General features: G+C 41.2%; 1 protein-coding gene across 5 annotated transcripts in view; it reads left to right on the forward strand.

Moving 5' to 3' along the window:
• Window positions 1-17,725, forward strand: part of cfap99 (cilia and flagella associated protein 99) — a 193,151-nt gene that overhangs the window by 148,271 nt on the left and 27,155 nt on the right. For all 5 annotated transcript variants that reach the window (XM_072593827.1, XM_072593819.1, XM_072593847.1 and 2 more), the window contains one exon: window positions 10,868-10,936. In XM_072593827.1, the coding sequence (XP_072449928.1) occupies window positions 10,868-10,936 (69 nt within the window). The remainder of the gene's footprint in view (window positions 1-10,867; window positions 10,937-17,725) is intronic.

Consider the following 17,725-nt stretch of genomic DNA (forward strand, 5'->3'; position numbering starts at 1 on the left):
TCACTCCTGATCTCCAGATGGCATTGATTCCTTGCTCGAGTTTGATTTAATTGACGTTTGTCGCACTCCTACTTCTCACAATTGCCTCATTCTTGTGTGTTTATACAATTTTCTGTACAACTATTAATGAAAAGCTGACTGGGCTAGGGAATGGTTATGCAATGGGGCAATTTGCAATTTTAATAAAAGCAAATTACTATAAATGCTGAAAATTTGAAAAAACAATGGAAAATGCTGGAATTACCCGGCAGGTCTGGAAAGAGAAACAGATTTGATGTTTTAAGACCATGAGACATAGGAGGAGATTAGGCCATTTGGCCCACTGAGTCTGGTCCAACATTCAATCATGGCTCTTATGTTTCTCAATATCGTTCTCCTACTTTCTACCCACAACCTTTGATCCTCTTAAGAAGAATCTATCTATCCCTGTCATAGCGTCTACTCTCAATGACTTGCCCTTCACAGCCCTCTGTGGCAATGAATTCCATCGACTAACAATGCTCTGTCTGAAGAAATTCCTCTTCATCTCTGTTCTAAAGGGTCATTCCTTCACTTGGAGGTGGTGTCCTCCAGTTCCAGTGGAAATATCTTTTCCATATCCACTCCATCCAGCCTTTCAGTTTTCTGTAACTTATAATGAGATCTCCCCTCATTATTTCGATCTCCATCAAGAACAAACCCAGAATCCTCAACCACTCCCCATATAAGGCCTTCATTCCCAGGATTACACTGTAAACCTCCTCTGGACCCCCTCAAGGCCATCACATCTATCCTTAGATATTGGGCCCAAAACTACTCACGATATTCCAAATGCAATATGACCAAAGCCTAATACAGCCTCAGTACATTTCTGCTCTTGTAATGTCAGCACTCATTTTGAGAGGGCTAGAATACATTTGGCTTCCTAACTGCCAACTGAATTTATATTTTAACCTTCAGAGAATTCTAAACTAGAACTCTCAAGTCCTTTTGTGCTTCCGCTTTCTGAAGCCTTTCCCATTTAGAAAATAGTCTATGCCTCTATCCTTCCTACCAAAGTGCATAACCTGACACTTTCCCATGTTGTATTCCAAGTGCCACTTCCTAGCCTATCCAAGTCCTTCTGCAGCCTCCCCACTTCTTTAACACTATTTGCCCCTCTATCTAATTTGTGTCATTTGCAAACTTTTCAACATGCTCTTAATTCCTTTGTCCAGATTGTTAATGTAGAATGTGAATAATTGTGGTCCCAACACTAATTGCTGTGGAACTCCACAAGTCACCAGCTGCCATCCTAAACAAAGATCCCTTTAACCCCACTCTCTGCCTTCTACCAGTCAGCCAATTCTCTATCCATGCCAGTGCCTTGCCCCTAACACCATGTGCTCTTATCTTATTAAGCAGCCTCCTATACCACACCTTGTCAAAGGCCTTCTGGAAATCCAAATAGATCCGCTGGCTCTCCTTGCTTCACATGTTCGTTACCTCCTCAAAGAATTCCATCAGATTTGTCAAGCATGACCTCCCTTGACAAAGCCATGTTGACTCAGCATTTGACCATGCACTTCCAAGTACTCCACAATCTCATCCTAAATAATGAAAATCCTACCAACAACTGAGGTCTGGCTAACTGGCCTATAATTTTCCATCTTCTGCTCCTCTCCCTTCTTAAACACATTGGCCATTTTCTAGTCCTCTGGGACTCTCCCTGACTCCAGTGATTCTTGAGAGATCAGCACCAATACCTCCACAATCTCTTTAGCTATCTTCTTCAGAACTCTGGGGTGTAGTTCATTCAGTTCAGATGACTTAGCCACCCTCAGAACTTTCAGCTTCCCCAGCACTACTCCTTAGTGATGGCCACTGCACCCATCTCTGTCTCCTGACTCTTTTGAAGTTCTGATATACTACTGGTGTCTTTCACTGTGAAAGCCATCAGATCTAGCAGCAGAATTAGGCCATTCAGCCCATTGAGTTTGCTCCACCATTCAATCATGGCTGATATATTTCTCAACCCCATTCTCCTGCCTTCTCCCTGTAATCTTTGATTCACTTACTAATCAAGAAACGATCTATCTCCGGCTTAAACAAACTCAGTGACTTGGCCTCCACCGCCTTCTGTGGTAATGAGTTCCATAGATTCACCATCTTTTGGCTGAAAATATTCCCCCTCATCTCAGTTCTAGAAGGTCATCCCTTCACTCAGTGCCCTCAGGTCCTAGACTCTCCATGTCCACCCTATCCAGGTTTTAAGTCATATATTACTCTTCAAATGTAAAATAAGGATTTCAAATGACTAAACTGGGAGGGAATATAACAGTGAGCACAGAGGTCATGTCAGGGTAACATTGATTTAAACTTCACCAAAGAACTGAACAAGTGGACTGTTAAAATCCCTTGGAGTTAGTTACACTCATGTGGCTTTCTGTAGAACAGTCAAGTCAATCCCATTCTTTCTGTAGAACAGTCAAGTCAATCCCATTCTTTCTGTAGAACAGTCAAGACAATCCCATTCTTTCTGTAGAACAGTCAAGTCAATCCCATTTTTCTGCTCTATCTCCATGATTTTGAAAATTTAACCTTGATGGATGGCTTGGAAATGAAATCTGGAGGCTAAAATCCTGTAACAAATTTGGAAACGTACTTGAGGGGTTTCCTACTGTGTTGTGCTATTCAACAATTCAACGGCTAACTCCCTTGATTTCTCACTGTGAGTTAATACTAGCACCTAGCAATCTAGTTACATTCTAGCTTTCAGAGCGTTGCTCCTTCATCAGGTGGTAGTGGAGGGCTCAATCCTAACACACAGAATTTATAGCAAAAATTTACAGTGTGATGTAACTAATATTATACATTGAAAAATTGATTGTCTGTTAAGCCTTTCATCTGTTAGAACACAGTGATAGTTTCACTTCTTTCATGCAAAAATCACAAAACCTTTTTTTAACAAGTTGCATTCTCAGGTTAGCTGTTAACAATGGTGATAGCTAGACAATATGTTGAAGGTGTTGGCCCCCTGTGTTCTCTGTCTATGCCATGATGTTTAGATTGATTCTAATCTAAAAAGTGAGATAACAGAGTTTTACATAAATTCATGCAGTTTTTGAGCTCAGAGTTCTACATGAATGCATGCAGTTTTTGAGCAAAGTACAATGTAACTCTGCAAGTACAAATTCACCACACAAAATATATGTGTGCATGTGGGTCTTTGTATGTTTGTGTGTGTATGTGTCTGTCTGTCTGGTTTGGGGGTTGTGAGTGTGAGAAAGTGTATGTGTGTGTGTGTAGTGAGTGCAGAGTGTCATAAGTCTGTGAGGGGGTGCATGTGTGAGTGTGGGAGTGTGTGTGTCTGTAAGAAAAAACTGGAGAAACTTGGCATTCTCACCAGTAATAGCAAAGCCCACCCTGGAATCACAGTAGACAACATTATCACTGCGGGGAAATCTATTATCAACTGATCGGACCACACCCTTCGACCGGAAGAGATTGAAGTCCTGAGTAGGGGTCGTAACTTCTGCCCCACCACCAAAATGGACCCATTGGTTCTGGCAGCAGACACGGAGGAGTTCATCAGACGAATGAGACTCCGGGAATTCTTTCAAGGTGCCAGCAGTGATCCCAATGAGCCCACTGATGACCTGGAACAGTCATCACAGGGATCTGTAGAGGAGCGACCAAAGAAGGTGTCAACTTGGACCCCACTGGAGGGCTGCTGCCCTGGGCTTGACATGTATGTTCAAACAGTCAGGAAATATATAAATGCCAGATTCATCAGCCGTACCCACAAGGTAGAGCAAAACATCACCCGTTCACAGCGCAATGCCATCCAGGCTCTCAAAACCAATCACAACATTGTCATCAAACCAGCAGATAAAGGAGGAGATTACTGCAAGGAACAGATTACTGCAAGGAAGTGTACCAACAACTGAACAACCAGGAACACTACAGGCAACTACCAGCTGATCCGACCAAAGAACACACCCGTGAATTAAACACACTGATCAGAACTTTGGATCCAGTCCTTCAGAGTTCCCTACACGCCCTCATCCCACGTACTTCTCGTGTAGGCGACTTCTACTGCCTTCCAAAGGTACACAAAGCCAACACACTAGGATGTCCCATCATGTCGGACAATGGGACCCTATGTAAGAATCTCTCTGGCTACGTGGAAGGCATCTTGAAACCTATTGTACAGGGAATCTCCAGCTTCTGTCACGACACTACGGATTTCTTACAGAAACTCAGCACCCACGGACCAGTCGAACCAAGAACATTCCTCGTCACAATGGACGTTTCCGCACTCTACACCAGCATTCCCCACAATGACAGCATCATGGCAACAGCCTCAGTACTCAACACCAACAACTGCCAATCTCCAAACACTGTCCTATAACTCATCCACTTTATCCTTGATCACAACATCTTCACCTTTGACAACCAGTTCTTCATCCAGACACATGGAATAGCCATGGGGACCAACTTTGCACCCCAATATGCCAACATTTTTATGCACAGGTTCATCAAGACTTCTTCTCTATGCAGGATCTCCAACCAACATTATATACCAGCTACATTGACAACCTTTTCTTCCTCTGGACCCATGTCAAGGAGTCACTGATAAAATTACACAGTGACATCAACAAGTTTCATCCCACCATTAAACTCACCATGGACTACTCTCGACTATCTGTCTCATTCTTGGACACATGTACCTCCATCAAGGATGGACACCCCAGCACCACACTCTACCGTAAACCCACAGACAACCTTACAATGCTACACTTCTCCAGCTTCCACCCAAAACATATTAAAACAGCCATCCCCTATGGACAAGCCCAACGCATACGCCGGATCTGCTCAGATGAGGAGAAACATGACGGACAGCTGGAAGTACTCAGGGATGCCCTCACAAGAATGCGGTACAATGCCCAACTCATCGACCGCCAGTTCCGACGTGCCACAGCAAGGAACCGTAGTGACCTCCTCAGGAGACAGACACGTGCTGCAACCGACAGGGTACCCTTTGTTGTCCAGTATTTCCCAGGAGCTGAAAAATTACACCATGTTCTTTGTGACCTGCAACACATTATCAATGAGGATGAGCACCTGACCAAGACCTTCCCCACAGCTCCACTACTTACCTTTGAGCAACCGCCAAACCTCAAATAGTTTGTTGTTTGTAGCAAGCTGCCCGGCTCTTAGGACAACTCCACACAACCCTGTCATGGTAGGCACTGCAAGACGTGTCAGAGTGTGGACATAGATACCACCATTACTCATGGGGACACCTCCCACCTTGTACATGGCAGGTACTCATGTGACTCAGCCAACGTTGTCTATCTTATACGTTGCAGGCAAGGATGCCCGGAAGCATGGTACATTGGGGAAACTGAGCAAAGGCTACGACAACGGATGAATGGGCACCGCACAACAATCAACAGACAGGAGGGTTCCCTCCCAGTTGGGGAACACTTCAGTGGTCCAGGACATTCAGCCTCGGACCTTTGGGTGACCATTCTCCAAGGTGGACTTTGGGACAGGCAGCAGAGAAAAGTGGCCGAGCAGAGGCTAATAGCTAAGTTCCCCATAGGGAGGGCCTTAGCTGGGACCTTGGGTTCATGTCACATGACAGGTGACCACCATTGCACTATACACACACTCACAGATACTCCTATACACACACACACACACACACTCCTATACACACATACACCCGGACACACATGTACACAGACACACACACTCCCACATGCACCCCCTCACAGACGTAAGACACTCTGCACTCACTACACACACACATTCACTTTCTCACACTCACAACCCCCAACCCAGACAGACACACACACACTCACAGACAAAGACCCACAAGCACACATATATTTTGTGTGGTGAATTTGTACTTGCAGAGTTTGTACATTTGTACATTGTACTTTGCTCAAAAACTGCATACATTCATGTAGAACTCTGAGCTCAAAAACTGCATGAATTTATGTAAAACTCTGTTATCTCACTTTTTAGATTAGAATCAATCTAAACATCATGGCATAGACAGAGAATACAGGGGGCCAACATCTTCAACATATTGGTAGATAAGATTAATAAAAATCCCAAACTTTTTATAAGTATATTAAAAGTAAGAGGAAAGAGTGAGGCCGAAGGGGCAATCCATGCATGGAGCCAAAGGATATGTATGAGACCTTAAATGAATATTTCTCATCTGTATTCAGAGGAAAAAGACATTGCAGTTGGGGATTCAGTTGGGATGGTGAGGTTCTAGAACATGTTAGGATTAATAAGGAGGAGGTGTCAAATGGTTTAGCAGACATAAAAGTGCATAAATCCCAGGTTGTGATGAGATGTATACCAGGCTGCTATGGGATGCAAGGGAGGAGACTGCTCTGGCTCTGGCAGATATATTTTATATTTTGATGGCCACAGGTGAAGTGCTAGGTTATTGATGGTTAGCTAATGTGGTTCCTTTGTTCAAGAAGGGCAGTAGGGATAGGCCAAGTAATTAGTCTGACGTTAGTGGTCAGGAAATTGTTGGAAAAGTTTCTGAGAGACTGGATTAATCAACACTTGGAAAGGCAGGGATTGATCAGGGATAATTAGTATGGATTTGTTGGGGGCAATTCCCATTTGACTAATTTAATTGAATTGAATGAGTGAATGAACGACTGATTTATTGTCACATTTATCTAGGGAGATACAGTGAAAAATGTTCTGTGAACAGAATCCAGCATCATTTTCAGATACAAATGAATAAAGAGAAAATACTTAAATAGGCCAACGTCCCAAACATGGCTCTGAGACTTTGGCAAGGTCTCTGTGAGGTCCCTGCTCCACCATCGCTGCAGCCAATGTCTCACCGCTAATTCCAGGAGTCCCTGCTCCAGTCACCACTGACACTGCTCCAGCCTCCCCACATCATCAAGAGGATGACGAAAAGAAGAAGAAGAAAAAGATGAAAAGGAGAGAAAGATTAAAAATAAAGAATATGACCGGCCTGGAGTGGACGGGCCTACTGTGCTGGTGCTGTCATCTAGAGTAACTGAGTTAGCTGTCTGCTCCATGCTGCAGGACTCGCTGTCCCCTCCACACCTCTCTTGTTTTTTAAAAAAAGTGACTAAATATATTGGTGAGGGCATGTAATTGATGTGATTTATGTAGATTTCAGTAGAGCCTTTGATAAGGTCCCACATAGAAGGCTGATCTAAAAAGTAAGAGCACATGGGATCCAAGGCCAGTTAGAAAGCTGGCTCCAAAATTGACTTTCTAGTAGGAGGCGAAAGGTGATGGTGGAGTATTGTTTTTGTGATTGGCAGCCTGTAACCAGTGGTGTGCTGGCACCTTTGCTGTTTGTTATATACATTAATGACCTGGATGTGAATGTAGGAGGTATATTAGGAATACAAAAAAGTTTTTATGGTGACGAGGATGGTTTCAAGCTACAGTCTGAAATTGATCAGCTGGTCAGAGCAATGACAAATGGAATTTTATACTGATAAGGATGAGGTGATGTATTTTAGGATGTCTGATAAGGGAAGCAATTGCACATAGACAGAATAGATTGTGAGAATCTTTTCCCTAATGTGATAAATAAGTGGTTTAGAGAGGATCTGAGCAGGAATTTATTTGTTGCACAGCGGGTGGTAGAGGTATGGAATGCACTGTCTGAGAGGCAGGTACTCTGGCAACATTTAAGATATCTGGATGAGCATTGAAAATGCCAGGGTATAGTCGTCTATTGACCAAGTGCAGATAAATGGGATTAATTTATAATTTTTTTTTGGTCTGGTGTTTTTCTGGTCGCATAGACATGGTGGGCTGAAGAACTTGTTTCTATTCTGCATGACTCTGACTTACATATTAAATTTCATCTGCCACTTGTCTGTCTCTTCCACTAGCCTGACAATTCCTATTGATGTTTACCATTCTCCTTTCCACAGTTCCCATTTTGAAACATTGTTGGGCTCAACAAAGGTGATGAATGCATATCAACAAAGGCAGGAGTCTAAACACTGGCCACATTCCCCCAATCTGAATAAAAAAACGTTCACAGCTCTCTACTGAGCTCAATTTTGGCTGGATGGCTGGTTTGCAATGGAGATAATGCCAAAAAGCTGAGCATACCATGGAGTACTTTCCTTTCAACCTCTCCCCTTGCCTGAGGCATGGTGATTCTCAGATTAAACGACCCCCCAGGAATCTCTTTCTAATGAGAGAGAATTGTCTTACATTCTGGTAAGACAATAGCGACCTTATGTTTTACTTCATATCCATTTCATGAACTTGAATTTTACTGACAATCCTATTATGTGACACTTTGTCAAATGCTTTTTGGAAGTAATGACACTGAGCACAAAAATCCATACTGTTAAGAAATTCATCCAAATTAGTTTGCCTTTAACAAATCCACAATAGCTTTATTTAATTAATCCACATTTGACCAAGTAACTGTTAATGTCATTCCTTAAAGCTTCCCCACAACTAAGGTTAAACTGACTAGTTGTTGGGCCTATCTTTATATCTTTGATTTGAACAAGAAGTAATATTTACAATTTTTCAGCTGTCTTGCACTACTGCTGTATCTATTGGGGACTGGAAGGTCATGATCAGTGACTCACCAATTTTTTCCTTTTGTTAGATCCTGGATGAATCCCATGCAGTCCCAGTGACTTTATCAACTTTGAGTACAGATAGCCTGTTGAATAAAAACATTAAGTGCTGGAGAAACTTGGCATGTTTGGTAGCATCTGTGGAGAGAGGAGAAGAATTAATGTTTGAGTCCAATATGGCTCTTCTTCAGAATTCAGCCTGTTTAATATCTCTCCCATCATTAGTCCATCTGGGTCTCAATTACCTAACTGAAAGCAGCTTCTAACTTGGTAGAACCATAAATGCCCTCTATTTCCATGTTTAAGTCCTGTTTTAGGTCCCTAGTAAACCCCAATTTCCTTTTAACCATCCTCTCACTGTTTATGTACAGAATACTTCTATCAGACACCCTCTTCCTCTGTTTCATCTCAATCTCTTTTCACATCCAGAAAGCCCACTTTTTGATCTCTTTCTACCTCTTGTGCATGTGCCTGGATTGTACCCAAATGACTGTCCTTTGTTCAGTTACAGTTTGACCTACCAATCTTTCATTTCAATTTATCTTGATTAAATTCTGATTAAGGGTCATTCAACCTGAAACATTAAATCTGTTCCTCTCCACAAATGCTGCTGAATTTTCATAATGTTTAATTTCATTTCAGATTTTTAGCATCTTCAATATTTTTCTTTTGTCTCATCTGTTAATGTTTACCCTCCCCCTGTCATTTTTGTTCTGCATTGCGCAATGTACTTTTCCATGATCAGCCTAAATGTTATGAAACAGCTATCAGTGTCCATTAATTTATAACCCACTTGATCTTATTCCCAGGAACCAGATCCAACAAGACTTCCATCTACATTGGGTTATAAGCTTACTGATGTAGAACATTCTCCTGAATTCATTCAAGAAACCCTTCTCCCCTCGACCCTTCACATGATTACAATCCCAGTCTATGTTAGGATAATTAAAATTCCCCTTTATAACTCAAAAACATCTGTACTTTCCTTGGAAATTTGGTTTGCTATCTTTCTTACCAATTGTTACCTTATGGAATACACACAAGAAGCATTTTTAAAAAAAGAAATTCACTCATGGAATGTGGGTGTTGCTTGCTGGGCCAGATTTATTGCTCATCCCTAGTTGCCCTCAGGAAAATGGTGGTGAGCTACTTTCTTGAGTTGCTGCAGTCCATTTAGAAACCTATGCTGCAGTTTGGGATGGAACTCCAGGATTTTGACCCAGCATAATGCTACATCTATTGTTACTTAACTGTAACCAAATGAATTCTGTCCTTGACCCCTTGAGGGCATCTGTCTTGAACACTGTTATCCCTCCTCCTTTCTGTCTTTTTTTAAATTGTTCATGGAATTTGGGTATCACTAACTAGATTAGCATTTATTGCCCATCCCTAATTGCCCAGAGGGCAGTTAAGAGTTAATGACATTGCAGCCTGTTTGGAGTTATATGTAAGCTAGGCCAAGTAAGAATGGCAGATTAGATTAGATTAGATTACTTACAGTGTGGAAACAGGCCCCTCGGCTCAACAAGTCCACACCGACCCGCCGAAGTGCAACCCACCCATACCCCTACATTTACCCCTTCACCTAACATTACAGGCAATTTAGCATGGCCAATTCACCTAACCTGCACATCTTTGGACTGTGGGAGGAAACCAGAGCACCCAGAGGAAACCCGCGCAGACACGGGGAGAATGTGCAAACTCCACACAGTCAGTCGCCTGAGGCAGGAAAAATGAACCTGGGTCTCTGGCGCTGTGAGGCAGCAGTGCTAACCACTGTGCCACCGTGCCATCCTTCGCTAAAGGACATTAATGAGCCAGATGGGCTTTTACAACCATTCGTGGTTACATGGTGGCTGTTTGGCCAACTTTCAATTGCTGTGTTGGGATATGAACCCATGTATCCAGCAGAATAGCTTGAATCGCTTGTTTTAGTAATTTAGGGGCATTCGCACTCTGCCACCATTTCCATTCCCTATCTTAGTGAGGAATCATAAAAATGTCATAAAAATTAGTAAGAAAGGAATAATTGCCAAAATATAAAGCTACAAGGTTGGAAAGGAAAAATGTTGAAGTTAAATAATTTTCCAGGCATTGTATATGGTGAGTGCTTCAAGCTGGCAGGTGAATCAGCTGTTAATCTTCTTGCATTTTGTCCACTTTTTAAGTTGAACCTCTCATCAGTAACAAACAGAAAGGACGGTGATGGGAATGGAGTTTACAAAGATCTATCATTGATATGACTCAAACTACATATTCTTTTTTCACAGGAGCATCTCATGGAATCCAACATTGATGCATTCCGGTGTGCCATGATACATGAAACCGAACATAAAAGGGTATGTATATATTTGACTCATAATTTGCAAAGTGTATGTGGAACAAATGCATCTGTATTTCACTTTTATTTGGGAAGAAAACACCTAAATGTGTTATATGTTGAAGAGAAGAAAGAAAATAAGTATCAAGAAGCAAGAAAAAGAATCAGTCTGAGAAATTTTAATATATTATTATCCTTGAAATTTTGTTTTCTTTTTAAAACAGATAAATTTTGGTCTGTTCTCTGAAAATAATTGTTTTTTTTAAAAGGAAATAATGGTCAGAAAATTATTTGGAACGGTGACATAAAACATTCACAGAAGGAGGCTGAAGTTTTTACCTTGATTCAGTCAAGTGTCTAGCAGGACACCTGTGAAGTAAATGGATGGAATATTTACGTTGCTGCATTTATGGAAAACAGAGCAAACACACCAGAGGCCAGTAATTTAGCCTTTAACTTCAGTTCACAAGAATTAAGAGTTCAGTTCAGAAGAGAGAACAGTTTCCCCCTAGCGGGAGAATTAAGTTTTTAATTCAGGATGACCAGTCACCTTCTGAGGAAGGTTTCAGTTTGTGAAGCCTCCAAGTATGACAGTGAAAGTTCTTAAGTTATCAGAATTTTGAATTATTGAAAATAAGTCATAAAACTCTCTTAGGCTGAGGAGGAGAATAAGAAAAGGCATTTAAGTGAGAAGTTATAGTTAAGATAGGAGTATGTTTCTCTTGGAGTATCTGTGAAGGAGAGTGTTTTGAAATAGGTGAAACTTTGTTTTACTGTTTGGTTTAAGACCTTTCTAAACAGTTATGTATATATAACTTGTTTTCTTCTTTTTTGTATCATAAATTTGTGCAGTTTTATCAAAGAATCTTTGCATCCTCTGAGTTATGTCCATCACTAACAATCACAGAACCAACTAAAAAAATTAAATTTAAAGATCTACCAACCCATGTTTCACTCTGGGATCTGAAGTGATCCATCAACTGGGATCTGAACAATTAGAATGGGAATGATCACACAGAGAAGCTTCAACAAAGAAATGAAACCGAACAGACTATCTGGTATTGCCCAGGCACCAGAAACAACAACTTGAAAAATAGCCCTGTCATTCCTACAAAATCCTCTTTACCAACTTTTGGGAGCTAGTGCTAAAATTGGGAGAGCTGTCTCACAGACGAGTCAAGCAACACCCTGATGTTGTCTGTACATTATGACTCTGTGTGTATTGTTATATCCCAGATACCACCATCCCTCGATATGTCCTGTCCCATTGGTAGAACAGCAGAATAGCAGCACAGTGATAGATACAACCAGGAAGAAGTTTCCATAGGAGTCCTCAATATTGGCTCTGGACATCGTGATATCTCATGGCACCAGATCAACCATGGGCAAAGACCCCCTCCTCCTCCAACCAACCAACATCCCTTGGCTGATGAGTCAGTGCTACTCCATATTGAATAACACTCGGAGGAAGCACTGAGGATGGCAAGGTCACAGATTGTATTCTGGCTGGGTCTTCAGTATACCCTCTTGTGGTTAAATTACCACAGACTACCTTTAATTAGACTACTTATTAATATATCTCACAGACAATCAAATACTGAAACAATTACTTAAAGATTGCATGTAAGAACCAAAATAAGACCCCTCAAGTAAGCATATAAGCCTCACAACCCAAATTAGCTATTAACCAGTTAATGGCAGAATTCAACTATGATTCCAACCAACAGCATTTGTCTCTGGATGCATCCAGGGTTTGATCCTTGTACAGTGTGGTTCTTCAATGTTCTGCTGCTAAAGAATCATGGAGTACATGATTTTACACAATTTTCTCTCTCTCACGTTTGTGGTGTGTCATTATTGATACTTTAGATTCTTTCACCCCCAATATTAATTACATTTCTGGAGCCCTCATGTCTGTAACTTTCCTTCTTATCAGAAGGAGCTCCTCCTTTTTCTTGTTACATTTGGTGTTGACTGTCTGTTCAAAGACTCAACTTTTCCTGCAATTAAACCCTTTGCTATAGGACATTCATTGTGAATAAAATCTTAATTGCCCATCTGTCAGAAGGTCGCAGGTAATCAAGTAATGCTACTACCTCTCTCCCAGGAAACAGCTTGTTTATGTTGCCTCAACTGCATCTTTCTAGGGATGGCTAATTAGCGTGTTGCTTTTAATCCCTTTATAATATTTTCACCTTGTTCCTTTTATCTCAGGAAATGGTTATTTCAGACAGTTATTGCTGATTCTTTCAACTTAGGGACAGTTCTTAAAGTTCTAAAGTTTACAGTATCACAACTCTGCTAACATTTTCATAAATATTCAAGAAGCTTGACACCATCCAGGACAAAGCAGCCTATTTAATTGGCACCATATCCACAATCATTCACTCCCTCCATCACCAACACTCAATAGCAGCTATGTGTACCACATACAAAGTGCACTGCAGAAGTTCACAAAGGCTCCTTAGACAGCACCTTCTGAACACACAACCACTTCCGTCTAGAAGAACAAGGGAGCAGCTACATGGGAACATCACCACCTGCAAAGTCTCCAAGCCATTCATCTTCATGACCAAAAAATATATTGCCATTCTTTAAGTGTCACTGGGAATTCTCTCCCTAAGGCCATTGTGGTTGCAATTACAGCACATAAAAACTGCAGCAGTTCAAGAAGGCAGCTCATCATCACTGTCCCAAGTATCTCTAGGGACAACACAATAAACACTGGTGCTGGCCAAGCCCACAATGCCCACATCCCACGACTGAAAAAAGCTTTTAAAATAGGAAAGGAAGCAATCAGTTAGCAGAAAAGCAGCTGGATACTGTAAAGGTCAAGAGCAAAACAGCTGAATGATGGGAGAGAAAAGACAAAAGGAGGCCCCCTTTTTGGAAGTTTAGGTTCAATCCCGAACTATATAAAAGAAAATCACCAAGATAGGGCAGATAAAAACACAAAGATCTGAGTGAGGATGGGAAATTTTCAATGCAACCCCTGAAGGTCTTGACGGAACTATGCATCTTTGAGAAGTTGGAAGTATGGGATTTTGTGAGGATGAGGACACAATACTGAGTGAATTGAAGTTTATGGAAGAGTAACATGTTAGTAAAAAGTTAATCAAAGTATTTGTCAAACCTTTAGGCCAGAGACACAACATTTTGCAGTGCAGAGGCCAATGTTACAGAGGAGAAGAAAATGGCCTTGTTTATGGAGTGGTTATGGAGATAACTGTGTTTAGAGTCATAGTACAAAGGTTCCCCATTTCTTTACTCAACCTGAAGTGGTTGCACTGGTGATTACTGGAGCCACAGTCAAAGTTTGCTAATGGTTGTAAAGAAGGCTTTTTCAGCAGACAATAGAGGAGGAGACAAAGAACAAAGAAAATTTACAGCCCAGGAACAGGCCCTTCAGTCCTGAGCTGATCCAAATGTACTGTCTAAACCTGTCGGTCAATTCCTAAGTATCTGTATCCCTCTGCTCCCCACCTACTCATGCATCTGTCCAGACGCATCTTAAATGAATCTACTGTGCCTGCCTCAACCACCTCTGCTGGCAACGCATTCCAAACACCCACCACCCTCTGTGTGAAGTACTTGCCGCGTGTATCCCCTTAAACTTTCCACCTCTCACCTTGAAAGCATGACCTCTCGTTATTGAATCCTTCACCCTGGGAAAAAGCTTGTGTCTATCCACCCTGTCTATACCCTTCATGATTTTGTAAACTTCAAACAGGTCCCCCCTCAATCTCTTTTTTTCTAGTGAAAATAAGCCTAACCTACTCAATCTCTTTTCATAGCTAGCACCTTCCATTCCAGGCAACATCCTCGTAAACCGTCTCCAAAGCGTCCACATCCTTTTGGTGATGTGGCGCCCAGAGCTGTACACAGTATTCTAAATGTGGCCGAACCAATGTCTTGTACAATTTTAACATGACTTGCCAGCTCTTATACTCAATACCCCGTCCAATGAAGGCAAGCATACTATATGCCTACTTGACCACTCTATCCACCTGTGCAACAACCTTCAGGGTATAATGGACCTGCTCTCCCAGATCTCTCTGCCCATCAACTTTTCCCAAGGCTCTTTCGTTCATTGTATAATTCGCTCCAGAATTTGTTTTGCCTAAATGCATCACCTCACATTTGTCTGAATTGAAAACCATCTGCCACTTTTCCGCCCAACTCTCCAGTCTATCTATATCCTCCTGTATTCTCTGACAGTCCCTTATGCTTTCTGCTACTCCACCAATCTTTGTGTCATCTGCAAACTTGCTGATCATACCAACAGTGCCCTCTTCTAGATCATTTATGTATATTACAAACAACAGTGGCCCCAATACTGATCCCTGTGGAACACCACTGGTCAACTTTCTCCATTTCAAGAAACTCCCTTCAACTACTACTACAGACATTGGAGGACGCTGGCATGGTCAACAATATTCCAATTTGGAAAAGAAGTCAAGGAAGATGATTAAAAACAATAGTAACATTGTAATTTTGGACACTGATGAATGCAACTTCAATGTTCTGCAAAAGATGTAAACTAGACAGTAAGACCTCAAAATGGGACCGCTGAGAACCCAGTCTTAATCAAATGGACAGCAGCCCCAGTAAAGTGATAGTGCAACAGACTTTGAAAACTGTTATAAACCCAAATTGCAAACAAGGTCATTTTAATGCTTTTCATGAACATGAATACTTTACTTTTCTAATTTCAACCACTGCCCAAAACCAACAGTCAAATTCATGTCAGCAGAGCAGCCTGAAAACAATTGCAAAAAGATTTCCTCAAATTACACAAAAGAGGGAATGAGCAGAGTCCAGTGAAATGCTGTTCAGTGATTTACACAGATATGTTTACTTATAATTTCTTATAATTTGTTACAACACAGAGATGGTAAGCCAGAACAAACCAGACTCACTAACACTAGCTAACACCAACTGTGAAATTAAAATATTCAGTGACCCTCAAAATTGTCCAATTGTTCCTAACCAGATTTAATGAAGAACAGATATAAGATAACAAATTTATAGCTTAAACAAAAATTAACAACATATTATTAACACTGTAGCATTAGCAGAGCAAAGTTAAACAACAAAGTATTCTAATTAAAGTCCCATTATCTTACCAAACAAGAGGGCTGCTGTCTCAATAGAGAGAGAGATGACTGGTGAAGGTTTGGATGATGGTTTTAACCGAAGGTCATCATACTCAGGGAAGGAAAAAGTTTGAGAAGGAGAATCCTTGATGGTAACCTCTGCTGAAGTGGAAATTGAACCCACACTGTTGCCTTCACTCACCAATGATCTAACCAACTGATCTAACTGATGCCCCCATTCAAATTAATGTCTACAATTTAAACCCAATCTTCTTTGATCATAAATCACAAAGATACACAGACATGTGCACGCACACACACACACTCTAAAGGGATGAAATAAAATAAAAATTTAAAAAGTCGTGACTGGCTAGTTCACTTAAACAGTTTCAAATTAGGTTAGGTGGGTTGGTCATGCTAAATTACCCATAGTGTCCAGGGATGTGCAGGCAAGATGGATGAGCCATGAGAAATGCAGGGTTACAGGGATAGGGTAGGTGGGTGGGTCTGGGATGTCCTTTGGATGGGTACTGTGGACACAATGGGCCACATGGCCTACTTACATACTGTAGTGATTCTATGATTCTATAAATGATAGTTGCTAAGCCTTCATGCGTTCCTTGGATAGTGAGTTGTCTACAGGTATGTGGGACTTGATTCCAAAATCACTGGTCAATACAAATGGATTCCACAGACTGTGGAGACTTTTACTTATGTCACACAGACTGCAGTTCTTTCCTCAGAACTTTTAAAAATTTGATAACTGGAGGAATTCAAGAGAGCAATCAAAACATTTCCAGCCGTTTTCACAGCCACACTACCTTCTGCCAAGAAAAAAAGACAATCAAAACCAGTTCAATCTTTCATATTTCTTTTTGTTTTCAACACTCTCTCTGTTCGGCTGACAGGCCTTTGACCCTTTTCAGCAGCTGCCGGTCCTTGAGCATAATATGTCTCAGGTGCCAAAACTTCTGCAGTGTTCTTAGAATTATAAACAACTTGCAACTAACTTTCCAAGCCAGTTCCCATAAACATATATCAGTTTGGTTTTAAAACAAGCTACTGCTCAAAGTCCAAAGTTTAACTTTCAAATTCAGCTCAAAGTTCCAATCCAAAAAAATGAGAAAAATAAATAAAAACAGGGATGTTTAAATGTTAATTTAAGAATTGAACAATTACAATTGAACCATTTAAAAATTGAACAAATTAATAACAAATTCCAATGCTGTGGTGCACGAGCACATTCGGTGGTCCAAACATACAGTATGGGTTTATAATCTCTTTGCACATACGAGTCCACACTTAGCAGGGTCTCAGTCTTTGTTCTACTGTTTGAAGTTGTTGTGTGACTGTTCAGTGCCTGTCCAGGTGGAAGGACCTCGAAAGGCATATCAGTTTGGATGACGACTTGCCTGGCAGCCAGGCCAAGAATGAATTGGTGTTTATATAATGGCTTTCACAACATTTCAGAACACTTCACAGTCAATGATTTACTTCTGATGTGCAGTCACTGTTACGCAGGGAAGTGCAACAATCAGGCACTCTGTTTGATTGCTCTTGGCAATAAATTTTAGACAGGTTACTTTGCAAAGTACATTGAGATTTTTACCATCCCCCTGAAGGGCAAACAGAGCCTCAGTTCAACATGTCATCCAAAGATTAGTGCTCCTTCAATTCTTTACTGCTGTGTCAGACTAGATTATGTTCTCAAG

Source organism: Chiloscyllium punctatum, chromosome 2, assembly GCF_047496795.1.
Source record: "Chiloscyllium punctatum isolate Juve2018m chromosome 2, sChiPun1.3, whole genome shotgun sequence".
NCBI lineage: Eukaryota > Metazoa > Chordata > Chondrichthyes > Orectolobiformes > Hemiscylliidae > Chiloscyllium > Chiloscyllium punctatum.